This window comes from Propithecus coquereli, unplaced genomic scaffold (genome assembly GCF_000956105.1).
Source record: "Propithecus coquereli isolate 6110/MARCELLA unplaced genomic scaffold, Pcoq_1.0 Scaffold171, whole genome shotgun sequence".
NCBI lineage: Eukaryota > Metazoa > Chordata > Mammalia > Primates > Indriidae > Propithecus > Propithecus coquereli.
Genome location: NW_012141747.1, coordinates 7,052,844 through 7,080,580, shown reverse-complemented (window position 1 = coordinate 7,080,580; position 27,737 = coordinate 7,052,844). Strand labels below are relative to the sequence as shown.

The 27,737-nt window shown below is 38.3% G+C and overlaps 1 protein-coding gene across 3 annotated transcripts in view; it reads left to right on the top strand.

Moving 5' to 3' along the window:
- Positions 1-441: 441 nt before the first annotated feature.
- BUB1 (BUB1 mitotic checkpoint serine/threonine kinase) overlaps positions 442-27,737 on the top strand; it is a 51,390-nt gene continuing 24,094 nt past the window's right edge. For 2 of the 3 annotated variants that reach the window (XM_012641993.1, XM_012641990.1), the window contains exons 1-16: positions 442-497; positions 3,651-3,710; positions 3,792-3,930; positions 7,837-8,033; positions 10,520-10,563; positions 11,966-12,066; positions 13,659-13,711; positions 13,805-13,989; positions 15,238-15,389; positions 19,559-19,818; positions 21,454-21,512; positions 23,082-23,210; positions 23,304-23,414; positions 24,041-24,140; positions 25,063-25,156; positions 26,205-26,379. In XM_012641993.1, the coding sequence (XP_012497447.1) occupies positions 472-497; positions 3,651-3,710; positions 3,792-3,930; positions 7,837-8,033; positions 10,520-10,563; positions 11,966-12,066; positions 13,659-13,711; positions 13,805-13,989; positions 15,238-15,389; positions 19,559-19,818; positions 21,454-21,512; positions 23,082-23,210; positions 23,304-23,414; positions 24,041-24,140; positions 25,063-25,156; positions 26,205-26,379 (1,885 nt within the window). In that variant the 5' untranslated portion in view covers positions 442-471. The remainder of the gene's footprint in view (positions 498-3,650; positions 3,711-3,791; positions 3,931-7,836; positions 8,034-10,519; positions 10,564-11,965; positions 12,067-13,658; positions 13,712-13,804; positions 13,990-15,237; positions 15,390-19,558; positions 19,819-21,453; positions 21,513-23,081; positions 23,211-23,303; positions 23,415-24,040; positions 24,141-25,062; positions 25,157-26,204; positions 26,380-27,737) is intronic. The other variant, XM_012641991.1, reaches the window with a different exon arrangement.

The following is a 27,737-nucleotide window of genomic DNA, read 5'->3' as shown; positions in this document are numbered from 1 at the left end:
CTATATTTAAGCCGGCGGGACAAACGCCCAGGACCCAAGGACCGGGACACAGTTTTCCGTCTCGGGGACCTCGAGTTGGCCATTTTTCTCCTGCGAAGCCTTCCCTGGGATGATGGCTTAATCGTGTAATTATGTAAACCAGTTACAATTTGGCTAAAACAAAACAAAACAAACAAAAAAACCCAGTTCCCTACGCCCGAGCCAAGCTAGCGCCCCTCACGACCCGCTCTGCAGTCCACCAGCTTTCAGTTCAACCTAGAACTACGGAAGTGGGAGGAGCTGCTGGGGCACGGAGGCGGGACTTGGTCTCCTGGCAACGGCCGTGGCGATTGGCTAGTCTTTCTGCAGCCGAGGCCAATGGCCAGGCGCTCTGAAAACGCTCGGCGCGGCGACTGCGGCTGCGCGCGAGATTCGAATAGGTGGTGGCTCCTCGCTCGCGGCGCAAGAGGGGCCGCTGGTGGTCTTCTCGCCATGGATAACCCGGAAAATGTCTTTCAGTAAGTGTCCATCTGGTGGGATGGGGACGCGGAGGGGGCTGGGGCGCCCAGGGTTCGGGCCCAGCCCGCTCCAGATCTGCCTCCGTTTGCCCCCTCCGCCCCTTTCCTGGGTTTTGGGATTTGCCCCACCCAGCAAGGCCGCGGACACTCGTGAGTCGTGGGGAGGACGCGGCACCGAGTATCGCTGGTCTCGGCGGAGGCCACAGTGGCCGTCTGGTGGGGATTCGGGCAATTCGTGAGGCCCTCAGAGCTCTTGCTTATTCTTCGTAACGAACCCCCTTGTCGACAGTCGCTGCTGTGGAAGAAAAAAGTCCAACCCAACCAAAAACTCAAACCTTGTGTTTTATGAGAAATTTTCAAAAGTCACTTATTAAAAAGTTCTATTACAGTAGGGAGAGAATTAAAAATTGCTGTCTTACCCATAATCCCACCGTTACCTTTTAAAAGTCTTTGAATGCAATGCACTTTAAGAAAAAAAAAAGAGCTTTGCTTATTGTTGAGTCATTTGTGCCAGCCTGCTCACAGTTCTTAAAGTTCCCACGCCTTTGTCTGATGACTTAGGTGATTTACCCAGACTGATTAAAAAGTTTTTTAAAACAATTAAGTCATATGTGGCAGGAAGTGAAACTGGTTAGTTTTATCAGTTCTTTGGGATCAGAAGACCGAGGTTATTAAATACAGTCAAAACAAGTATCTGTTTGCTTTACTACTTTTTCTTTGGCCCTCAGCCTAGCCAGCAACTATGTTCTTTTGGAAGTCCCTCATCCCATTTTTAAGGGGAAGTTAGGTCATTCTCGTCTTATTTTGACTTTCTAAGATTAATTTGTTTTAATGAACTGGGTGTTTTAGTATCAACTTACAGTGCATTAGGCCATTTTACTGGGAAAATTGGTTGATATTAAAACATGAAATGTTTACCTTGGGAAGCCCTATGATACATATTTTGGGAAAAAGGGTCTGACAGGGATTTATCCCTCTGCTAGAGGCATAAGAGAGATTCAAAATTTAGAAGGAATTTTTTAAAAAAAAATTTAGAAAAGTATTCATCAAGAACTCTGATACCTGTCTACTCCCCTCCTACCCATTCATATGTAACCATTTTTCTTTATTGGATGTGTAAATGTTCATATTATTACGATATATTAAATGTCTATATGTTTGTGTGTGTGTGTACATTTCCTGCCTTTATCTCACATAAAATCAGCAGAGTGTATACCCTACTCTTTTTGCCTAGCAGTATCCTTGGAGATCTCTCTCAATTAATACATAAAGCTCTCTCTCATTCTTTAACAACTGCATACTATTTCATGTACCACAATTGATCCAAACAGTCCTCTATTGATGGACACAGGTTGCTGACAATCTTTTGCTATTATAAATAGTGCCTCGGTGAAAAATCTTGCACATATGGCATTTTACACATACCCTCATATCTGTCTTTTAGATTCTCAAAAGTGAGTTTATTGGATCAAAAGCAAATCAGGCTCCAGTTTTGGTAGATATTGCCAATTGCCTTGTTTGGAATTGAGCGCACTTTCACCTGCAGGCAAGATATGTTAGAGAGCCCGCTTCCTGTCGTTTCACCTACACAGTCACAATTCTTATTTTTGCCAATCTGATGGGTGAGAAATTGTATCTCAAGTAAATTTCTCTTACGAGAGAAGTTGAACATCTTTTCATGTTTGAGAGCCATGTATATTTTTCTGTGAGATGCTTTTTTATGCCCTTTGCTCATTTTTAAAAATCAGGTTGATGACTTTTCCCTTAATTTCTGGAACCTCTTTTGCTTTTCCAGTTTATCATTTCTCTTTTGACTTGGTGTTTTGTTTGTTTGTTTTGTCAATTTGACATGTAGAAGCTTTTATTTACATGTAGTTGTCTTTAGCTGTTCTTTGAGTCATAAAAAACATTGATTTCATTTGTATACTGAAGTGATAGCGAGAAGTACTGCTCTTTAAATCATTTTTTCAAAACCAAATCTTGTAATTTCTCAGATGGAGAACCTAGGAGTCTTCCTGAACTTGATTCTCATACCCGGTATGCAATCCCATCAGGAAGCCCATTGTGTCTTTTCCCAACTTGCACGCAAGCGCTGTTTCCACCCTGATCCAGCTCACCACCCTGTCTCTGGGACTCCCCAAAGTTTCCTAGCTGGTTTCCCACTTCTCATCCCCCTGACTGATGTTTTAAAATGCAAATTAGATCTTGTCACCCCCATCTTCCACTGCTTATCACCCTTAAATGACACTGGTTTTCTTTCTGTTCCTGAAACAGTCCAGTTTCTGAAGTTCTCTCAGCCTTGACCATTTCTCCCAGATAGCTACATGGCTGTCTGGCACTGATCACATGCCGTCCCCTCTGAGAGGCAGGCCTTCCCTGACCACCCTATCTAAAAATAGCAACTCTTACTACCCTCTGACCCTTCCCATATTTCGTTTTGCTTTGCTTTGTTTTCTAAGTACTTCATGTAAACTGACATTGTTTTACATGTTTCTTTTTGTTTATCCTACTAGCACCTGAGCTCCCACAGAGATTTTGCTTTTCCTGGTTGTTTTTTTTAAGCTCTGCTTGGGTATGTGGAAGTAGGGCAAGCACAGTTCTCTGGACACTCTTAGGGGCTGATTTCTCAGCACTGCCATCATGTGTTCTTCCTCAGGGACGTTGTGTTATACTGAGGCAAGGAAAACTGTATCCGGAAACTCCAATTTCTGGTACCTTGGGCTTATCTCACACTCCTTTACAAGCCCTCTTTGAACCTTGTTCTAGCCATTGCTCAGCCATTGCCATGCTCCTGGGGAGCAAGGGCTGGGGTCTGAGTCAGTGTCACACGTGGATCCCACTGTTAGGAGGAGGAGCAGCAAACTTCTGGATGCTGCCCCTTATGGTGATAGTGACATTGGGAATCAATGAGAGGAGAAGGAGATTCTTGGGGATAGAGCTGGGGACTGACTTTCTTCTGGAAAAACACTGGCTGCTTCTGAGTTTTCTACTTCTGAGTGAATGCCCTTTAAATTCTATATACCATTTGGATTGATATTTAAGATATAATTTATAGACCTTAAAATATATATAAATATAAAATATGTATATAAATAAGTTTTGCTATTAGGAATTATCCCTAACATCCCTTGTGCATAATTTTCTCTGTTCTAGAATGTTTGAAGCCCATATGCAGAGCTACAAGGGTGATGACCCACTTGGTGAATGGGAAAGGTTAGCATTTAGTTTATTTTATTCCTTTAAACAAACTATATGCTGCCCTATGGAAAATTAACATTATTCTTATTTTTCTAGCTACATGCAGTGGGTAGAAGAGAATTTTCCTGAGAATAAAGAATACTTGACAACTTTATTAGAACATTTAATGAAGGAGTTTTTAGATAAGAAGAGATACCACAATGACCCAAGATTCATCAATTATTGTTTAAAATTTGTAAGTATACTTTCATATGTATAATTAAATCTATAATCATGTTGTACTTTGGCTTTTTTCCCCTAGATCGTACGATCATTTTAAACTTTTATTTTAATTCTTTGTTTCCAATTCTGAGGATATAAAGAGGAAAAACAAGCTTTTTTTTCTGTTCTCTTACTCAACAACACAGAAGATTTCTGTGATCTCTGGTCACCAAGAAGTGTGTGAGGATTTCTCCCCACCAGCAACCAGTCGATCAGTTCTGCAGCAGACACCAGCTGAGTGTCCTCCTGTTCAATTCTGACACTATCTATCTGGAGATAGTGTCAGATTCCACAGGTTGAGGACTTGGTCCCACAAGACTGCTCCCCCATTGCCAATGCCGATTGCAAGCCCCAGGTTATTTTATGTGTGATTCTGACTGACTATAAAGCACGGTTCCCACAACCCCCTCCTTGAGTTCAATTAATTTGCTAGAGTGGCTCATATAACTCAGGGAAACACAGGCAGTCCCTGGGTTACAAATGAGAAACATTCCCGAGAATGTCTTTAGGTTGGGTTTGTATGTAACTCAGATCCTGATGAACAGCATATGCGGTAGTAATAATAACAATACTATAATGGCTTGTGTGTGGTAATAATACAGTATAATCCTGTAATAATAATACCCGTGTACTGTAATAATAAGTTACTGAAACTATTGTGTTCTTTCTTTTAATTCAAACAAACTGAATATAAAAACAAACTCATACATAAAGTTTAGATAGGAGATAGGAGAAATTTCAAAAAAGAATATTAAGGGTTAACACTCCTCTAATGTTGCATCAGTGTCTTGCTCACTGGAAGGGGCATTTTTGAGGTAAGAAGGTAGCTAACATTAATCAAAAGATGTTGATGGAGATGGTGCAGGAGAGGATGGACTGGGTGCTGGAGAATCAGGATTTGATTCTGTTGCTGGAGGAGGGGAGCTTACCATTGAAGTCAGTTTCTTGAAAAAGGTATCTAGAGTTGCTAGCACAGCCTTTTTCTTTTTGTCGTAAATGGCCTTATAGCAGCTTATGTTCTCACTAACTGCATGGCGAACGTTTGTAAACAGCTCAGTGTTAGGATCTTGCTCCTCAAGCTTAAGAAATCCTGCTTCAGTGAGATGAAAGCCTTCAGCTAATTCTTCTGTCATAAACTTTGTCAGCTCTGGATCTTCTGATTCTTCGTGTTCTTGCATTTCTATCAGCTGTTCTCTATCTACCTATGAGACTAGCCGCCAGCATAAAGATGCCAACGAACCGCTTACTTCATGCAGGTTTATTTACATGTGCGGAAGAAACTGGTATCCGGATTATTAGTTTAATTATTTATAATAATTATAAATTATCCTTGTGGGGCGCCCATTCGTAAGTACGGAACGCTATAGGTCAGGTCGTCTGTGACCTGAGGACTGCCCGTACTTACATTTACCAGTTTGTTATAAAGAATATTACAAAGGATACCAGTGATCACCAGATGAAGAGATGGATAGGACAATGTATTGGGGAAGGGGTGTGGAGCTTCCTTACCCTCTCTGGGTGTGACACCTTCCAGGAATCTCCACGTGTTCAGCTATCCAGAAGCTCATCCGAATCATGTCCTTTTGGATTTTTATGGAGACCTCATTACACAGGCACAATTGATTAAATCATTGGCTATAGGTGGTCAACTTAACCTTCAGCCCCTCTTCCTTCCTGGAGGGCAGGGCCCAAGTCCCAACCCTCTAGTCCTGCTTTGGTTTTGCTGGTGACTAGCCCCCATCTGAAGCTACCTGGGGGCTGCCAACCCTTAGACAACTCATTAACATACAAAAAACGCTTACAACTTTGAAGAGTCCGGGGACTTTAGGAGTCATATGCCAGGAAATGGGACAGAGACCAAATATATACAGTCATGCATCATATAACAAGGAGGATACAATCTGAAAAATACATCAATACACACTTGATGCCAAAGAGAATTCAAATTGGTTTTTATTACAGTCATGCATTGCTTAACAGAGGGGACACATTCTGAGAAATGCATCATTGGGCAGTTTTATTATGTGAACATCATAGTGTACTTACACAAACCTAGGTAGTAAAGCCTGCTACACACCTAGGTTTATATGGTACAGCCTGTTGCTCCTAGGCTAAAAACCTGTACAGCATGTTACTGTACTGAATACTGTAGGCAATTATGTAAGTACTTGTGTATCTAAATATAGAAAAGGTACAGTAAAAATACAGGATAAAAGATAAAAAATGATATACCTGTATAGGGTACTTCCTATTTATGGAGCTTATAGGGCTAGAAATTGCTCTAGATGAGTCAGTGAATGTGAAGGCCTAGGACACTACTGTATACTAGTGTAGACTTTAGAAACATTGTACAGTTAAGCTACACTAAATATGTAAAAAAAATTTTCTTCAGTAATAAATTAACCTTAGCTTACTATAACATTTTTACTTTACAAACTTTTTAATTTTTTTAACTTTTTGACTATTTGTAATAAACTTAGCTTAAAACATAGATACATTGTAGAGCTGTATAAAAATAGTTTCTTATATCCTTATTCTATAAGCTTTTTTCTATTTACAATGTTTTCTTCTTTTTAAACTTTATTAAAAACTAAGACACAAACACGCACATTAGCCTAGGCCTACAGCCAGGATTAGGATCATCATTATCACTGTCGTCTACCTCCACATCTTGTGCCACTGGAAGGTCTTCAGGGGAAAGACCTAACACACGTGGGCTATCATCTCCTATGATAATAACGCCTTTTTCTGGAATACCTCCTGAAGGACCTGCCTGAGTTTGTTTTACAGTTAACTTTTTTTTATATATAGAAAGAATATACTCTAATGATATAAAAGTATAATATAGTAAAACTATAAACAAGTTATATAGTCATTTATTATCAAATATTATGTACTACACATAATTATATGTTCTATAACTTTATATGACTGGCAGTGCAGTAGGTTTGTTTACACCAGCACCACCACAGAGATGATTAATGCATTGAGCTACAACATTAGAATAGCTTCGACATCGCTAGACAATAAGAATTTTTCAGCTCCATTATAATCTTATAGGACCCCCTTCATATATGTGGTCTTTGTTGAGCAAAACATTTTTATGCAGCACATGGCTGTATTTTACAATATTATACCAGTCATAAATTTTTAAAAGCTGTATGGCCAGTGATCTGTATCTTAGAATCTTTGGCTTCTGTATTGTACAATCAGTGATTAAATTTTAAAATCCTCCTGTGTATCAAATCTGTATATGTTGCCGCACAAGACAGAAACCATTAAATTATAGGAAAGTTTGTTGGATGAGAAGTATGTTTGGGGGAGGGAGGGTAAGCAGGCACTCCTAGGTACTGAGAGGGTTCCTGGGAGTATATTAAATTCAATGTGATTCATTAAGAAAATTTTAACTCTCAGAAACTAAATTTAGTACTAAAAGGAAATGGCCGTCTTGGGTTAGGCTTTAAAAGGTTGGGACCCTTAAGTCCGTAAGTAAAGGCACAGGGGCATAACGAAATCAGTGGAGTGAATAAGGTAAATGTGAATTTGTTGACTAAATTACAAAACAATTACGATTAGAGGCATCCCATGGAACTTGTTGGAGCAAACTCAGTTAAGGCAAATGTAATTACATAATGGGTCATTATAGACACTACCATCTTAGGAAATAGTAGGGTTAATAGTGTGGGGACATTGAATGTCAAGGAAGGGAATCAGCCTAACTTTTAGATTTGCCATCAGAGAACCACACATGCCTTCCCTTACACAGTATACCCTGAGACCTCCACGAAGATAGAAGGAACATTGAGTTCTGCTGGGACTTGGCCAGAGCTAGGTTAGCAGTTTTGTTGTTCTTATGTCTTTTTGCTTTGGGTTCCTGTAGGCTGAGTACAACAGTGACCTTCATCAGTTTTTTGAGTTTCTGTACAACCATGGGATCGGAACCCTGTCATCCCTTCTGTACGTTGCCTGGGCGGAGCATCTGGAAGCTCAGGGAGAGCTGCAGCATGCCAGTGCCGTTTTTCGGAGAGGAATTCAAAACCAAGCTGAACCTAGAGAGCTACTGCAACAACAGTACAGGTAGTTTCAAAATAAAACTCTGCTTTGAAATATTTCCTACTTTGAAATATAACTTTTTCTCTTAAAAATTATATTATCTATTTGTACATGGAAGTCCTTCTCGTTATGGAAAATGTGGATATTACAGGATAGTGTAAAGAAAAAGAAACCTCCCAGAGATATTACTGCTAACATTTTGGTGTATTTCCTTCTGTTATCTTTTCCTATGTCTATGTCTGTCTTTGTGTTTGTGTATTTTAACAGTAAATCATACTGTATTTCTCATAATACATATCAAGCTTAATACTTCTCTTAAGTTGTGAACTAATTCCGAAGTGGTTATGAAATCTGTCACAGAGTTATGCCATAATTGAACTACTCTCCAACTGGATATTTAAGTTGTTTACAACATTTTGATTTTTATAAAGAACACCATGATGAATATTTTAATGAATAACTTGGTTTTCACAACTTTTTACTTTTTCTGTGATTAAATATGCCTCATTTAGAGAATTTTGAAAATTCAGAAAACTAAAGAAGCAAAAGAAACCTTTTGGCATTTTATTCTCTGCTTGTTACAGGATCGCAGGCATGCTCTCATGTGCAGCATGTATTTACATATGCAGCTTTGTGTCAAAGTCTTTTTCCTTTATCATAAAAGTATTTTTTAATATATTTCCTCTTTTTATTTAGTTCCTTCTGATAGATTCTCAAAATGGAAACTGTTCAGTCAAGGGATATATGAAGAGTTTTTAGGCTTGTGGTGCATATAACCCAACTGCCTACTCAAAGGTTATACCACTTTTTTATTGTCACCCTCTCATTAGCAGAATTTGAGACTCATTATCCACTGTACCCTTTGTCAGCCTTTAATATATTCATTTTTCAACTTAGCTACAATACTCATGCTTTTTCAAAAACTTTATTATGAGAATTTCCAAACATACATTAAACAGAGAAAAATTAGTATAATGAACCTCCATTTATCTACCACCTACTTTTAATAATTATTAACATTGTGTCATATGTTTTCTATGCTGAGGAATTTTAAAACAAATCCAAAACAGAAAAATATTTTACCCCAAACACTACCATAAAGATTTCTGAAAGCTTATTTCTTATACAACCTTATTCCATAATCACACTACTAATGAAAAAGAACCCAGATTCTGCAAAGTTGTTTAAAGAGGTTTATTCTGAGCCGAATATGTACAACTATCGCCTGTAGACCCATGTCCAAGAAGCCTTGAGCAAGCAGTCTCACAGAGGTTGGGTTACAGTTTTGTTTTATACATTTCAGGGAGCCAGGAATTACACATAAAGTCATAAATCAATATATGGAAGGCATATATTGGTTTGGCCTGAAAAGGCAGAACATTTTGAAGCCGGGGCTTACAGGTTATAGGTGGGTTTAAAGATTCTTTAATTTATAATTGGTTAAAGAAATGAAGCTTTGTCTAAAGGCTTGGAATGATTTAAGATAAGAAAGTCTAATCATAGACAAGCCACCAGACATATACCAAGACTCAAGTGATATATTAAATAAATTGATGACCTGTGGGTGTGAATTAACCTTTGTCTTACATGGCCTTAGGCTTGTTAATGATTTTGTATCTTACTGTTACAAAGAGTAACTCCAAAAAGGACAGGGCACAACTAGGCATGTCTGCTGTCTGACCTCCCTTTTCAGGGCCAGCAACTCAGCTTTAAGGTTTTTCTGGGGTCCCCTTGACCAAGAAGGGGTCCATTCAGTTGGTTTGGGGAGGGAGCTTAAGATTTTATTTTAGTATACAACACCTAACAAAATTAACAATAATTGTGTAATATTGTCTAATTTTCAGTCTTCCCTCATCATGTAAAATTGATTTTTTTTTACTGTTGGTTTGTTCGAATTAAGAGCCAACAAGGCTTAGCATTTGGTTGTACATCTTTTAGTCTCTTTATGGTGTGCTCCTTGGCTTGTGTCACCTGAAAATGTTAAGCTTAGGAGTTGCACATTACTGGACAGGTAGAGTTGATGTGCAAAGGGGCCATGAAATGACATATTTGAGAAGTTCTCACAAAGGGTGAGCAATAATATATCTGCCCATTGAAGCAGTAATCTGAGTAGTTGTGTACTTTCACTTCTTTCTTCTGAATATATTCATTATGTCCCAAAGGTATAAAACACCTAAAATAAGAGTTCAAACATTGTATGTAAGAACATTTGCAGACCTGATACACAGAGGAAAAGGGTGCATTTGTTATGTAAATTTGAGAAATACTGACATAAACTAGGCAAAAGGAGGAATTTTTCAATAGGGGTGTTTAAATAGGAAGATATTTCTAGAATTTTATTTTTTAAATTTTGAAGCAACTCTAAAATTCAACTTGTACATTGTCTCTTGACCTTGGTCTTTACTAGCTTGTAATAAGCTGTCTATGGTATTTAGTTTCCACTCTAATGTAAATATATATTAAACCGTAAGTTTATAATCTATAGTAATGTCCTTTCTGCTGTCATTTAGGTTATTTCAGACACGCCTCACTGAAACCCATTTGTCTGCTCAAGGTAAAATAAAGCTTTCTGAAATGTCTAAATTGTTGGTAATTTAGTCTTTAAAAAAAAAAAAAAATCCGTCGAGTATTTAATGAAAACCAAATCGTACTGTCTCAGATAATAGGGAAAACACTATCATAATCATAATGCCCACTTATATAGCCCTGGAGAGTAAGGGCTTTGTGTTAGCACTTTAAAAGAGCAAATAGCCAGACGTGGTGACTCACACCTAATATCCCAGCACTTTGGGAGACCTCGGCAGGAGGATTGCTTGAGGCCAGGAGTTCCAGACCAGCCTGGGCAACATAGGGAGAACCTGTCTCTACGAAAAAAATAATAAAATTAGCCAGGCCTGGTGGCATGCGCCTGTAGTCCCAGCACTTTGGGAGTCTGAGGCAGGAGAATTGCTTAAGCCTGGGAGTCCAGAGCTTCAGTGAGCTATGATCATGCCATTGCACTCCAGCCTGGGTTACAGAGTGAGATCGTATCTCAAAAAAACAAATGAATGAATGAATGCAAACAAACCTGTAGGAAAAGCTTGATAATTTCACTGTATTTCTTGGATTAAAAAATACTCAGGAGGCTGAGGCTGGAAGATGCTTGAGCCCAAAAGTTCTATGATCATGTATTACACTCCAGCCTGGGTGACAGAGCAAGACCCTATCTCTAAAAAAAAGAAATCAAAATTGCCCAAAATAGAGGACAGTGCTAACTCTGGACTCCATCTGTTTTGAATTCAATCAAATGTGTTTAATGCAACTTTTAAAGGAATGTAGCCATTTTTTCCTTAGAAATAAAAATCATATTTCAGCAATAAACATTGAATATCCTATCCTGTTGTTTAAAATAACTAGTTAGATTTTACATTTCTTTTGGATACTTCCTTGGGCATTTTGAATGGATCGGAAAATTATCTGTATAATACTTCTCTTATCTAAAAAATGTTTTAAGGATGGGTGCAGTGATGCTAGCATTTTGGGAGGCCAAGGCGGGAGGATTGATTGAGGCCAGGACTTTGAGACCAGCCTGTGCAACACAGCAAGAATCCGTTTCTACAAAAAAAAAAAAAAAAAAATTAGCCAGCCCTGGTGGCACAGCTACTTGGGATAGTCCCAGCTACTTGGGATAGTCCAGCTACTTGGGAGTCTGAGGCAGGCGGATCACTTTAGCCCAGGAGTTTGAGGTTGTAGTGAGCTGTGATGACGCCACGGCACTCTAGCCCAGGCGACAAAGCAAGACCGTTCCCATAAATAAATAAATAAATAATGTTTTAGTTATAATTTCTGAGACAGTGTGAATGAGTTGATATATTTCTTATGCTACTTACTGAAAGATCAGGGGACTGTATTATATGAAATAATTTAATTTGGTTTTACCCTTATTTCTTCTTATTTCTTCCTTTCTTCCCTCATAGCTAGAACCTCGGAACCTCTGCATAATGCTCAGATTTTAAACCAAATAATAGCATCAAAATCAAATCCAGGAAACAACTTGGCCTGCGTTTCTAAGAATCAGGTAACAGTGACATCCGTGGGTCGTATGGAAACTGGGAATGGAATTGAACAGCCATCCTGACTTCCCTCTACATCCGCTTCGACATCTCATTTCTTTCACCTGTTTCTCGTGACTCTAACCTCCATGTCAACCACCTGCTCCTGTGGCAACTTCCTGGGTCTGTTGTCCTCTCCCACTGCTCACCTCAAATATAACTTGTTGTCTGACCTAGAGACCCCCACCACACAACCTCCTGTCTTCACTGTCCCCAGCAGCTTCTCCTACCAATATCCTCTCCCCCTCTGTTCTGCTGACCTCTCTGCACAGGCTCAGGAAATCCCTGCCTTGGATCACACCCACCTGGAGGCTCCTGAGTCTGCTTAAAAAATTCAGAGCCTCAAACATTGGTGGCTGTAACCTCAATTAGAGCTCTAATACTCCCAGGTACCTGAACTTGCTTCCAGTGTCCCAGTTCACTCTATGTTTTATGTATCTCTTGTGTTGCCCATTCTACTCTTTTGTGCCAAGTTATAGTGATTTAAAACTTCATTTCACTCTCCTCAAACTTGGGACCTGGCTACTTCTAGCCTTCTAGTTTCTCAGGAGCTAGCAAAATACTATTTCAGAAACAGCAGAAGCCAACAGATGACATCTGTCAATTTTCTGCCACCAACCAATAAATTTAACTGCATCCTTCCATGCCATTCCAGTGGGAAGAGATAGCCTTCCACCAGTGCTTGTCTTCATTCTCATCAAGATTTTTGCCCCGTTGAGACCTCTTCTGCCCCAATGGCTTATCAACATGTAAAAATGCGCAAGTCTCTCCTTCCCTCTGCCTCACGTTTCCCAGCATCTTTCCCCTCATGGTACAAGTGCTCTTTCAGAGTTTGCCAAGGACCTCCCTGGAGCTGTATCCTATGGAAATGCCTCTGTTCTTCATGCACACATGCAGGTTTTATTAATGTAACACATTACTAGAAGTGAAATATGCATTTCTAACTTTGATAGATAGTACAAACTGTTCCCATTTACATCATATCCATGCATGCCAGCCTCGTTGCTTCCTATTGCCCTAAGTTTTAGACAGCAGAGATGGGTCTTTTTTGTGGTCATATTCCCCAGACATAGCTCAGGGCATGACATGGAGGAGGTGCTCAGTAAATATTTGTTTAGTGAATGAATGCTAGCATTGGGAATGCCTGCAGGGGTGGGGAACCTGTGGCCTCAAGATCCCCAAGTGTGACCCCTCGACCAAATCCAAACTTCACAGAACAAAAGGATTTGTGCAAAATTTGGGTTCAGTCCAAAGGCTGCACTCAAGGATCCAGAAGGCCACATGTGCCCTGGGCAGGGCTCTTCTCTACTACTGAGTAGGGCTTTTTTTTTTTTTTTTTTCACTTTTTTATTGAATTAAGTTACAATAGTTACTGTCGGGTTAATGATGAAAATCAAAGCTCCAGCTATTAACTAATGTAAAGAACATATACAAATCTGCTTGAGATTAAAAGATGTCTCTTCCCTCAAGCATTTCATACTGTTTTGTGAAGTAATTTGGGTGAAGTTTCTTCTCAGATAAGTGAAGTGAATGCTCGTGTTTGTTTTCTGTCTTTTAGGGTTCAGAACTTTCTGGAGTGATATCTTCAGCTTGCGATAAAGAGTCAAATATGCAAGTATCATCAATGTATTAATCTATTACTTAGTTTCCTTCAAGTGCTACTTCAGTACAGTGTTATAAATAAAGTATTTTTCTCTATTATAGAGAACAAAGGGTGATCATGATTTCTAAATCAGAATATTCTGCGCACTCATCTTTGGCAGCCAAAGCTCATGTTCAGCAGGTTGTTATGTATTGCAAGGAGAAGCTTATTCGTGGAGAGTCAGAATTTTCCTTTGAAGAACTGAGAGCCCAGAAATATAATCAACGGAGAAAGCATGAGCAATGGGGTATTTGCAATCTTATATTTTGAGTTATTCTTATGTCACTTAAAATAATCCTCATCTTTTAGTTATTATACTTTTTATCAAATAATTGACTATGCTGAAAGACTCTGCAAAAAAAAGACTTCAGCTCAACTTATCAAAAGCCTAGAAATCTTTGTTAAATACTAGCTATAGCAGCCATGTTTGTCTAAGTACTAAATTGATGTCTTGACAGCAAATCTCACAGTTGAAAGAGCACTGCAATAAATATCTATACCAGTGTCACCTTAGCTTTGGTGAAATAGATCTGTATATAGTAATTCTAAACCTGTAAGTTATTTGTACTATAAAAGGATTAAGTTAGGAACCGAAATTCAGAAGAGCTTTTTCAAGATCAGCACCAACTATTAATACAAATAAAACATTCAGGAGTTCTCTGGTTGAAGTGCCATGTTATTTGTGGATCAAGTTTTGTTCCTCACAGGGAAAGCCGTGTGCCTTAACACCAGTGTTTGCACTTGGCTTTGCTGTAACAACATGGGTCTTAGAGAGAGGACAATGAACTTTTGTTCCACTCAGAGCTTTTGTACTATCCAAATTATTCGGACTATAGCCACTCTCTGAGCCTTTCTTTTTTGTTTATTACTTTTCATATTTGGTTGTCAACAGAGAAAACAGTTAACACCCCATGGAGGACCCATTTTGTGCTGGGCATAGATGCGTTTTTCTTTCACACTCCTGTGACCTGCAGCCTCTAGCCAGACTCTGAATTGTATGTGCTATGGGAAGTGAGACTGACCACAGTGTACTTGATGCCTGACCCTTTAGTACCCTTTACTTCTTACAAAGTCTCTAGAAATTTATATCTTTTAAAAACTAAAAGTGAAAAATCATTTTCAAATGATTTACGCAGTCATAATTGTTTTACAAGAAGTGCCATGTTATTTGTGGATCAAGTTTTGTTCCTTTAGTATAATACTAAACAAGAAATGTTTAGTATTATACTATGCTATTACCAAGTATTATTGATCAACATGTAAATTTTTTTAAATAACTTACATGCCCTGAACTTAATAGTAACCGTGTTGAGGGCAGGTAAAAATTATAATTAAAAGGTAATACAAGTTTCACTTCTGAAACCTAATAAACGTGGAAGAGACTAATACAAAAAATTGTCCTCCTAAAATAAAACCTTTTCCTGATTTTGCATGTGTTCCTCTGATCACCTGAATTTAAGTTTTGCATACAATCCATTTTTTATCTTTCCTAAAGTAAATGAAGACAGACATTATATGAAAAGGAAAGAAGCAAATGCTTTTGAAGAACAACTATTAAAACAGAAAATGGATGAACTTCATAAGAAGTTGCATCAAGTGGTAGAAACATCCCATGGGGACCTACCTGCCATCCAGGAAAGGTGTGAGGTATGTATGTGCTCTTCACTGAGGCATCCTATGCCCAGCAACAGTAATTGTAGTGTTGATGTGTTTCTTTCTGTGCACTATTTTTAGAATTAATTCTGATCTTAATTTAAATAGGAACTTTCTGAAATTTTAACATAATTTGATGCAGAAAGATGTTCAAAATGTAGAATGAGAGAAGGATATTACAAAACAGAATGGGTATTATGTTTTAGATATGTGTATGTATGTGTACATGTTTGTGTATTCATATGTTAATTATTTAGTAAATTCTTTTTTCTGTTTTTTGTACAATGGTCTTGTATTACGTAGTGAAAATTTGAATATAATGCTTTCACTAATTTGTCATCTAGATGTATTTTCTGTTTGCCATTTCATGTTGGAAAGGGGGAAAGGTGGTGAGTGTGTTAGAGCCACATATGTTTTCTTGATTGTTTTACAAGAAGTGTTTAGTGGACGGGGAGATTGGGAATAAATTAATTTAAACTGTGTCATGGTTGCTTAATCTTTTACATGGTATATGTCTATGACGTGGAATACCATGACGATAAAACATCCTATTTTCTTAACTATTTTGATAATTATAAAAACACGTCACTATATGATGGTTTTTAAAAAATTGGATGAAAGATGTGTGTATGTATATTATAGATGTGTGTATTTGTATATCTTTATTGCTACTGCTGTTGTTTGTATTTTTCCAGACTTTTACTGTGCACAAACATACATAAATATGAATACAATTGAAGTTTCTGCATAAATAAGGCTTATTTTCTGCTTTTTCTACCTAACACATCTTATAGATCTTTCACTATTATTGCATGGAGATCTAACGCATTCTACTTGCAGCACAGTCTTCTGTCATACCTTAGAAAAGGGCATGTATCCAGTAGAAACTGTTACAAATCATGCTACAGTGAAGATTCTTGTGCATATGAGTTCTCTCTCCAGAAAAGATAGAGAGATAGAGAATTGCTGCTTTTGAAGTTTATGCACCAAAAGTAGTCTGCCCTCTAAAGACTTACCATTGTGCAGTCACATTAATAGTGTATAAAAGTATCTGTTTCTTCTGTGTACTTGGCTAACATTAGATATACTAAATGTTTTCAAGCACTTGATTGTAATGTCTCTAATTACAGCTGAATTTGGACTTTTTTTGAATGTATGTAGTGGTTTTTTATCTTTTTTTCTTTAAATTGGCTTTGATGGATTTGTCCATTTTACTATTGGGTCATTTTATTATTTGGATTTCTTTTCTTGTATAATTTATGTTTTCCCTGGAGAGTTGCAAGAAATTATTAAGAAATTCTACCCCCCGGCTCCTCTCCTGTGGTATATTCCTGGTTCCCATGCCTTTGTTTCTCCCAACTGTCCCCATTTTGAAGGTGCACAGTCTCCAGTGGCTTTTGTTTTTTTAAGAAAAAAGCATGTTTGAGGGATTTGTTTTTTGAGATCTGTTGCCTATGTCAAAACATCTTTATTCTACCCTCACACTTGGTTAATAATTTGGCTGGGCACAGTGTTCTCAGGAGGAACTCATGTTCCTTCAGAATGTTTGAAGGCACACTCCTCCGTTGTCTTTGGCTTCCACTCTTGGGGTGGAGATTCTTGGTTCTTTTAATATGACTTCGTTGTTTTCTCTGGAGGTGTATAGGATCAGCTTTTCCCCCAGTGTTGTGAGATGACATACTTGGTGTTTATCTTTTCATCCATTACCCTTAGTACTTGAATGTTCTAGTTTTGCAGTTCTGGGGATTTTCTTGGGGTTTTGGTTTTTGTTTTTGATAATTTGTTCCCCTGCATGTTCTCTGTTAGGGTATCCTGGACTAATCTAATTTTCTTAACTTTTTCTTTTTCACCTTTTTTCTATCTTTATCTGCTTTTCCCTAATTTTCTGGAAGATTTCCTGAACTTTTTATTGCCCTTTTATTAAATTTTTTTATTTCTGATGTAATTTTAGGATCAGTGACATTGCTTTTTTATTATGTATGCTGATTTTCATAGCTGCCTATTCTTGTTTTGTGAATATAGTATCCTACGTCTTAGTCTGAGGATATTAATGGGTTTTTTTCCCTGTCCTAGAATCCTTGATTTCCCGTTCATATGTGTCATTTGTTTTGGGTCTTTGTCCTTCATGTTGAAAGCTTATCATGAGGTGTCTGGTGATCTCTGCTATTTCCTCATCCAAGAGCAGGCCTGAGAAGGCTAGCTGGAAGCCGTAGGTGTGTAAGTGAGGCTTGGTGACTGGCCAGGTTCACAGGGAGGTGTCTGTCATTTTGGGCAGTTAGATTCCCAAGAGCAGAACCTTTTGATAGGAGAGCATACACCTGGGCTGCTAGCATTTGTGGAGCCAAGGAGAGGGGCCAGAGGTCCCAGTGCTCAGTATGTAGCTTGACTTAGTCCTTTTGTTTCTTGTGTAGTATCTGTTGCCACCACCCTCAGCCCTAGTCCCAAATCCTTTTGATTGTTTCTCCAGAAAGGAAACCCAGTTTGCTGCTGGGCCAGGCATGGGGAATCACCCCCAGCATGCATCTGTGAGAATGGGTCTCAGAATCTGCTTTTTGGACAGACTTAACTTTTACCACATTCCTGTTTTCAGCTCCACATTCACTTCCATTCTTAGATGTATCTAGTATTGCAGATTTCTGAACTAGAGATAAGGGACACATCAGCCCTAGCCTCCTCCATAGCTATTTTAGGTGTTAGAATTCCTTTACTGTCATTTTGGTGAGGTTTTCAGAGGGAGTAGCTGATAAAGCACATGTTTAAGCCACTGTCTTTAACTAGAAGTCTCCCTTTGTGGAACTTATTTCTGTGTATGGGTGGCATAAGGGTATATTTTCCAAATGTTTTGCCAGTTGTCCCTAAATCATTTATTGATGGGCTCAGTTTTTCCCCATTGATTAAAAATAGCTTTACCACATACTAAATTTTTATATATATAAAAGATCCAATTCTAAAATATCTATACTTTTGGTCAATAGATCTATTCTTGATCATTCCATATTGTGTATTTACTTCAGCTTTCTTGTTATGTTTTGATATCTGGTAGGGAAAGTCTCTGATTATTGTTCAAAATATGTCTTCAGAATTGATTTCTGTGATTATTTTTAATCTTTACTAATTGGATAGGTGACAAAATGGTGTAGTTCATTTTAAGTTGTCTTTTATGGTGATGAGTGAGGATGAACTTTTTATATTTTGTCCATTTTTCTGTGAAATAACTATTATTGCCCTATATATTTAGTGTTTATCTTAACAATTTGTAAGAATACTTTCATATGGTGAGGAATTAACTCCTCTGTCTTTTAACTTTGTAACATTAATGTATACAGTTACAAGCTTACCTAGTTGTGAGTAGCAAAGCAAAGATTTTAAATTAAGAGCTTGTTGGCCAGGTGAGGTGGCTCATGCCTATAATCCTAGCACTCTGGGAGGCTGAGGCAGGAGGATAGCTTGAGTTCAGGAGTTGGAGGCCAGCCTTAGCAAGAGCGAGGAAACCCCGTGTCTACTAAAAATAGAAAAAATTAGCGAGGTGTGGGTGGCGTGCGCCTATAGTCTCAGCTACCTGGGAGGCTGAGGCAGAAGGATCACTTGAGCCCAGGAGTTGAGGTTGCTGTGAGCTAGACTGACACCACAGCACTCTAGCCTCAGCAACAGAGCAAGATTCTGTCTCAAAAAAAAAAAAAAAAAAAAAGAGCTTGTTATTCCTTCCTGTTGTGAGATTGTGAGACATGCTTTTATGGCAGTTATTATTGCAGTTTATATTTGTGTTTCCTATTCAAAGAGAAAAATGGGTTACCAAGGGTATTTTAATGGAAGGAACAACATTATGAGCATTTGATAGCTTTAATTTGTTGGCCTTTTCCCAAAATTAAGTAAAGAGAAATAAGACAATACCTAAATACTGATATAACTGTGGAAGCTGGTTATTTCAGTGGTTAGACATATGAGCTGCCAGTTGTGTCTGGTTAAGAAGCTACAAGGCATCCATTATGTAGAGTGGTTTTTTTTGTTGTTGACTGTTCATATCAGAATATCTGAAGGGGGTAAGGGGACACTCCAAAGCAGTCTACTGAAGGCAGGTGCTATGCTTTGAAAAGCTATAATGCCTAATTAGTAACGTTCTAGATTTTATGGTTTTGTTTTTATTTGTTTGCTTAATATGAAAGGTTAATCCAGCATGTATGGGGCCAAGTGTAGGCTCCCAGCAGGAACTGAGAGCTCCATGTCTTCCGGCCATCAATCAGCAGACCTCAGTGAACACAAGAGAGAATGCAAGACAGGCACCTCCTGTTGATCCTCTTAAGACAAATGTTACTCCTGCATCTTTGGTGTCCCCAGCCATCAGCCAAAGCATACATCCTCCTGTTCCTTTCACAGCCCAGTCAGTGACAGACTCCATGTTTGCAGTGGCCGGAAGAGATCCTGGGTAAGCTGAAAGTAGTCCTAGGGATGACAGTGATGTGAATGTCGCCTGTCAGCTTCTTTACATGTCCTGTATTATCAAGAGGAGTCTGTAAAAGATGAATAACTCCTGCTTTTTAAAATAATTTTTAGGTACATATATGGTTGAAAAAGCAAGTTACCAAAACATTGCGCCCAATCCTTCAGACTTAACTTATTCGCTGCTTCTTTTACAATATTTGTTTTACTTTATGCTTTTCTCTCAAATTAAAAAATTTTGATACCCTGAAACTCAACAATGTGTTTGTAACTGATGAGTATAAAGCTGTTGAGCTGAAATTGCCTTTGCTTGTTGGCTTTGGCTAAATACCTGCAGGGATTATTTTTATCCAGACAGTTACTTGATGTGTGTTCTTATATTCCTTCTGTCTTCCTAGGGGAGCAGTTTGGGATTAATACCTATGACTCTATATGCCAAAATCTACCTCTGTACTGCACTAGAGGTTTTTCCCCCGATTTTGAGGGATTTTTCTAGATTTCAGAAATTATAAGTAATGTCACATCACTTGTTTTATTTGAATTTTTGCCTTCAGCCACTTCAGCTCTCTTTTAATTTATGTTTTTACAAGGATTTGTAAAGTTAAAAATGCTTTTCACTTTATACTTTACATTTTAAAAGGGTTCATTAAGGGAATTCTAGCAATATTAAATAAACACAGGAGGCCCACTACCACAAGTGTACTTAAAGCAAGCTGTGATATAAATGGTTCATGTACCATTTTTCTTTCTTTCTTTCTTTCTTTCTTTTTTTTGGCGGGGGTTGGGGGGGCGGGAGGGAAGACAAGAGTCTCACTCTGTTGCCCAGGCTAGAGTGCTGTGGCGTCAGCCTAGCTCACAGCAACCTCAAATTCCTGGGCTCAAGTGATCCTTCTGCCTCAGCCTCCCAAGTAGCTGAGACTACAGGCATGTGCCACCATGCCTGGCTAATTTTTTCTATATATTTTTAGTAGTCCAGCTAATTTCTTTCTATTTTTTTTTAAGTAGAGACAGGGTCTCGCTCTTGCTCAGGCTAGTCTTGAACTCCTGAGCTCAAATGATCCATCCGCCTTGGCCTCCCAGAGTGCTAGGATTATAGGCGTGAGCCACCGCGCCCGACCCATTTTTTCCTTCTTGACAACTGTTATTTTTAAAGTCTGCAGGACATTACACTGTGGTTGCTGGCTAATCACCAGAAAGGTGTCCTGCACAGCTGAAGCACACCAGTGCTTCCCCTATCCCAACTCTAGTTAGCTGTGTGTGCCCAGCACCTCAAGCTGAGTTTAAGCCTTTCACCTCTGTGATAAATGGGATCATCTGAATAAGGGAAGCTGTTGTCCTGCCCTACCACATATAGAGATGGTTGTTATCTCTATAATCGCTGTGTCACACAAATATTTTAGTACCTAACCTTTCTCTGTGAGAATGCTTTTCCTGAAAAGAAGCTGAAAGGAAAAATAAAACATTTCATTTACTTACACTAGAGACCTAAGAAGTTCCATAATAACAGGCTTATAATTTTTGACTGATTTTTTTTCACTGTTATTTCTTGAGAGTTAGTTAAAAATTCTAATATGTCAGGCATTTTTATTTTTTAGTGTGTCTCACAAGTTTTCTCTTCCAGATATGTGAATAAAAGTACTTATGAGTTCAAGCCACAGAATGGAGCAGATATAAAAGAAGGTAATGTTTAATTATAATAAAATTGTTTCTGACCTGTTTGCCAGATTTCTCCAGGTTGCTCAGAGGTCTGCTTTTGGCTGTGGTTTATGAAGCCTTCAGACCTTCATGAGCCTGAGTATTAGCATTCCTATTTTTAGAGTGTAGGGGTTATTTAAGACCTGAACCATTTCAAATAAATGTAGAAATCCACTTGTTAGTCACATCTTACTAGTTTAGACTCCTTTGAAAACTTAATTTGTGAAAACTTTTCTATTAAATTTCTCAGCAAATTAATCCAAAATAAGAGTTATCTCTAGTATGTTAGGTAGGAAAGGTGATCCAATTAGGAGTGTTGTACTATTATTTGGTACTACTTTGTCAGAGGCATTTGCATAGAAGGTAGGTTTTGTAAATAAAATAAAACACACAAATTGGGCATTCACTTCTTCCCCCTGTGTGACTGTGACATCCTTTCCACTGATAATTTAGTGGGTAGCAGGGCTGTTTGAAACAACTGAAGACTCATTCATTGAACCAACATGTACTGAGCATGCTCTCTAGGTGCCGGGCACTGTTCTAGATAGTTAGGGATGTAGTCAAGGACAAAAAGCCTCACCCACACAGAGGGGAAAGGAAGTGTTATTAGAGTTGAGGGGGGGATTGAAATTTTAGAGACGATGATAAGAAGCTACCATGCGGTTAGCTTGGGGAACCTGTTTTGGCAGAGGGAGTATCAACTATTGAGCCCTCAGGCAGGAATAGCCCTCACGTGTTCTAAGCACAGCAAAGAGGCCAGTACAGGCAGATGAGCAGGTGGAAGAGGAAAGTGAGGCCTAAGCAAACAGGGCCCGGGCTGTGCAGGGCTTTGTACGCCATGTCTGACTCCAGCTGAGTGAGAGGGAAAGCTGGTCTTAAGATTTATATCATGACTATAAATACATAGTGCTTTAGGCCGGGCGTGGTGGCTCACACCTGTAATCCTAGCACTCTGGGAGGCTGAGGCGGACAGATTGTTTGAGCTCCGGAGTTCGAGACCAGCCTGAGAAAGAGGGAGACCCTGTCTCTACTGAAAAAACAGAAGAAATTATCTGGATGGACAACTTAAAAATATGTATAGAAAAAATTAGCCGGGCATGGTGGCACATGCCTGTAGTCCCAGCTACTCGGGAGGCTGAGGCAGGAGGATTGCTTGAGCCCAGGAGTTTGAGGTTGCTGTGAGCTAGGCTGATGCCATGGCACTCTAGCCTGGGCAACAGAGGGAGACTCTGTCTCAAAAAAAAAAAAAAATACATAGTGCTTTGGATACAGTGGAGCTAAGGGTACTAATCTGGTATGATCTAAGGCCAAATACTTAATCTCTTTGAGCCTTCATTTCCTTTTCTATAAAAGGATGATTCTCACCTTACCTACCTCATAAGACTGTTATAAAGATAATAATGAAATTTATGAAAGCACTATAATGAAGTCCATAGTGATAATTATTGAGAATGACAAAATGGTTTAATTATAGTAAGTTATTTACACTGTGTGCCTTCTCAATTATTCGGATTTGTCTACTGATACTACATTTTGTCCTCATTTCTTTACCAGGGTATGAAACATATAAGATTGCTAACACAAGTTCTTTTCACACAACTCCAAACACATCACTGGGAATGGTTCAAGCAACGCCATCCAAAGGGCAGCCGTCACCCACGGTACACACAAAAGAAGCATTAGGTAAAGCATTTTATCTGCGTGTGTAGCACCTGACACCAAATTAATGAATGTTCTTTTGCAACCTGTTTACAGCTATTCTTTCTGTTCTTTAAGGTTTCATCATGAATATGTTTCAGGCTCCTACACTTCCTGATATTTCTGATGACAAAGATGAATGGCAATCTCTAGATCAAAATGAAGATGCATTTGAAGCCCAGTTTCAAAGTAATAACAATTTATCTAAAAGCTATTAAGTACCTAGCATTGTGGTTGGTTATCATAGGAAATATCAAACATTATACAAGATGTGGCCTGCCCTTGATTAGCTTGTCACAAAAGGGCAGGGAATGCATGAAATAAAAATATGATGGTGCTTGACAAAGTACTCAATATGTGTGATACATTGCTTTGTTTAAAAAAAAAAAAAAAAAGGTAAGTGCTAAAGGAGGACAAAACCCTCATGGATAGGAATGGCCAGGAAGGGCTGAGTACTTGAGTTGTGACCTGAGCCTTTTTGGTAGAGGAATTGGCTGAGGCAGTGTTGGAGGCAGGAAGCTAGCCCACATTTGTCCAGAAGCCAAAGACCAGGATAAAGATAAGTAGGTTTAGGAGAATGATTAACACTGTGCTGATATGTAGGCAGGAACTCATGACCTGGAGCTTGAGTGCTAGACCCTGTGACCATGGTTAAGTCACTTCATCTCACTACAAAGTGACTTATTTGAAAAGCTGATATCAGTTCTGTTCTATAAGTTGTTATTCCTTTTACTTATTTGTAGTTGAAGTTTAGCATAAAGGATAGTGTTTTTTCCTAGTACAGTAATTAAATGCTATTTTTTATTCTATTGCAGAAAATGCAAGGTCTTCTGGGGCTTGGGGAGTCAATAAGATTATCTCTTCTTTGTCATCTGCTTTTTCTGTGTTTGAAGATGGAAACAAAGAAAATTATGGGTAAAGAAATATCTAGTTAATGGGATGCTGCACGGGTTCCTCTGGGACTCGAGGTGGTGGGGTGGTGGGGAGAGAATGTGGACTACTGATCAAATGGCCATATGAGCCTTTTGACCACATGAGCAGGAGTGTGCTGCTAAAGTTCTTCTCCAGATCTACAGTGCTGCAGGAGTTCTAAGAGAGCAGACCTCACATAGCAAAAGCATGCGTTGAAAAAGAAAAACAGTGTGGTTATAAATTAGCAGAGAACTAAGGGATTCCATGGATGTGAAATGGTATTAAATGTGAATGAATTCTTCAGTACAGGTATCCGTACATGCTGTTTATATTTGCAGGACTGATAAAGTAGAAAAGGAAGTGGCTTATATTGAGTAATGCTGCAGAGAGAATGTGCTTTCAGGCTGAAGAACATTATATTAGCTGTATCTGGAAGTAGAGTGGTATAGCTGTTTCACTGTGAATAGTTTAAACCGTGGAAGGAGAGATGTCAGTGTGAATTAAAGGTATCCTGATATGGAAGAAATTCATGTTGAGATAGAAAGGAGAAAGGGCATGGCCAGCTCCCTGAGAGGAATTATATAGCTAGACTAAGCACTGAAAATAAGAAATAAAATGTGTTGGCATTCATGGCTTTCTACTGGCCATGGCCCTAATACTTTTGCTCCTAAAAGTTATAACTCAGTGTAACAGAAATTTTTGTATTTTTCACCCTCACTTAAGTAACGATAGGCCATCTTTTATATATATACAGTCAAGTTAATTCGTTTTGCACTCAGTTTTGCTAGAACTGCTGTAAAAGGAATATCTATATAAATATTAGCTCATTAAATAGAATAAGTAGAGAATTTTTCTAACACTCAAGTGATAGCATTTACTTCCTTAGCATGTTTTACTATTTATAATTTTCCAAATCTTTCCTTAGATTACCGCAGCCTAAAAATAAACCCACAGGAGCCAGAACCTTTGGAGAACGCTCTATCAGCAGATTTCCTTCGAAACCAAATGTAAGCAAATCTGTTTCATCTGTAAAATGCATGTTACAACTCTTTCCTCTTCATTTTACCAAGTGAATATGCCAGTCAAATGATATGGTATATATAAAATTGCACCGAAAAATACAGTATATGAAAAATGAGAACATTTCAGAACATTTTCAGTAATTACTTAAGAAGAAACAGAGTATATGCATAGTCTCCAAGTGTCTCACCAAAATTATTTATTAATTACTGTGGTGATTTAACATTTATCCACAAATTCTTTGAGCTGGAATTTAATTCATCTCCCTTGGAGTGTGTCTAGACTTGGTGACTTGCTTCTAACAAATGGAATAGAGAAAAGGAAAAATAGTTTATAGTGGGGAAACTTGGCAGATTCCCCCTAGCCAAGTGGGTTAACCTCACCAGGAATAAGTTGTGTTGATAGCATGAATTCCCTAATATGATGTAATGAACCCCAATCTAATTATGAGAAAACATCAAATTAGAGGGACATTCTACACAGTTCCTTTCTGACCAGTATTCAAAAGTGTCAGTGCAAGAAAGACTAGGAAAGACCAACAGACAGTAACAGACTCAAGGAGACTTAAGTAGGTCTGACAATGAAGAGTAACGTGGGATCCTAGATTGGATCCTGGAATAGAAAAGAGACATTACTGGAAAAATGGTGAAATCCAAATAGTTTATAGTTAATAGCATTATATAATTTTCACAAATGTGCCAGGGTTGACAATAGAGGAAGCTTGGTGAAGGGTATATGGGAATTCTGTACTACCTTTGTAACTCTTCTGTAAATCTTGGCATTTTTCAAATTAAAAAAAAATATAAAAATTGAAAACAAAAATGTGGCCCTTGTTGCAATGTGACACCACTGGTATATGTTAAAGATGAAGTATCACCATTCTAGGGAAAAGAGAAGAACCATGATGTCCTTGGCTGTGTGTTAGCCAGGTTGTCATGTTTCTTTTTTAATTCCTTATGTTTTTGAATCTTAATGTGTTAATGTGTAAGGTTTCATGGACAAAACAGGGAGATTGCTGCTTTTTTTTCAGTTCATCTTCTGTTGTAGGAAGTGCCTCACACTGAAGAGTTTTTGGATGATTCAACTGTATGGGGTATTCGCTGCAACAAAACCCTGGCACCCAGTCCTAAGAGCTCAGGAGACTTTACACGTGCTGCGCAGCTTGCATCTACACCATTCCACAAACTTCCGACAGAGTCAGTGCACATTCTAGAAGATAAAGGTGTGTGTTACACCATTTTAATGTCTGTCTTTCACCTACTTTGATTGTTTCGGTATGAGTTTTCTTTTTGAAAATTCTAAATGGGAAGTTTTAAAATCATTAAAGAAGAAACTTAAAATCCATTCATTGTATTTTCACTTATATGTTTTTTTCATAAAATCTGTGTATTTTAAAAATGTAATAACTTAGATTATAGGTAGTACAGGGGAAAAAAATCTATAGAGGCATTTAAAGGCAAATAAAATTCAACCCATTTGTACAGGATATGTTTATTTTGTTTCACAGCAAACAAAAAGGTCACTATAGACAGATTAAACTATTTGAATGCTAAAAATAATGAACATTTGTATTTTCTAATTTAATGAGAGTAACAAATTGCCAATTTTAGTCCTTTATGTGTGTCTACAAATTTTACAAGTACTATACTCAGAAAGTTTTATTTTTCCTTTTTTTTTTATCATGATCTGACTTTGAAAGTAATGATAAAATCACAAGTAGTCCTTATTTCTACCTCTTTCCAAATCTATCTCCCTATATATATAAAAGATCTTTATATATCAGAATTAAACCCTAATACATGAAGTTGTTAGCTATTAAGTACAAACCTACAAAATACACAGTCATCTCTTGGTATCCATGGATATTTGGTTCCAGGAACCCCTGCAGATACTAAACTCTACATGGATGCTCAAGTCCCCTAGTTGACCCTACAGAATCTGTGAATACAGAGGGCTGACTATAATACTAAAAATAGCAGTTGTTCGCCAAAACGATAAAGAAGAACTGCCAAAGAATTTAACTTCTCTAGATGGAAGTATATTTTAATGTGAATTCTGAGCCTGTAGACCTAGACATTTTTGACTAAGGATTTCTTTTTTTTAGACAGAGTCTTGCTCTGTCACCCGGGCTAGAGTGCCATGGCATCAGCCTAGCTCACAGCAACCTCAAATTCCTGAGCTCAAGTGATCCTCCTGTCTCAGCCTGCGGTTAACTGTGACTACAGGCTAATTTTTTCTATTTTTAGTAGAGACGGGGTCTCACTCTTGCTCAGGCTGGTCTTGAACTCCTGACCTCAGGCAATCCTCCCTCCTCGGCCTCCCAGAGTGCTAGGATTACAGGCATGAGCCACCACGCCTGGTCTCTTGACTAAGGATTTCTTAGAGTGCTAATCCAGTATGTTAAATTTCTTTCCTGAATCTTAAAGAAGAGTTTTGTGGAAACTTGAACAATTGTTAGGCACCATCACAAACTTGCCACTTTAATTTAAAAAAAAAAAAAAAAAAACCTTTTCCATTTGCAAAAGATAGTTTATTTAGTCCAAAGAATCTTTCAGAGTCAATATAGCTATTCTTAGAGTG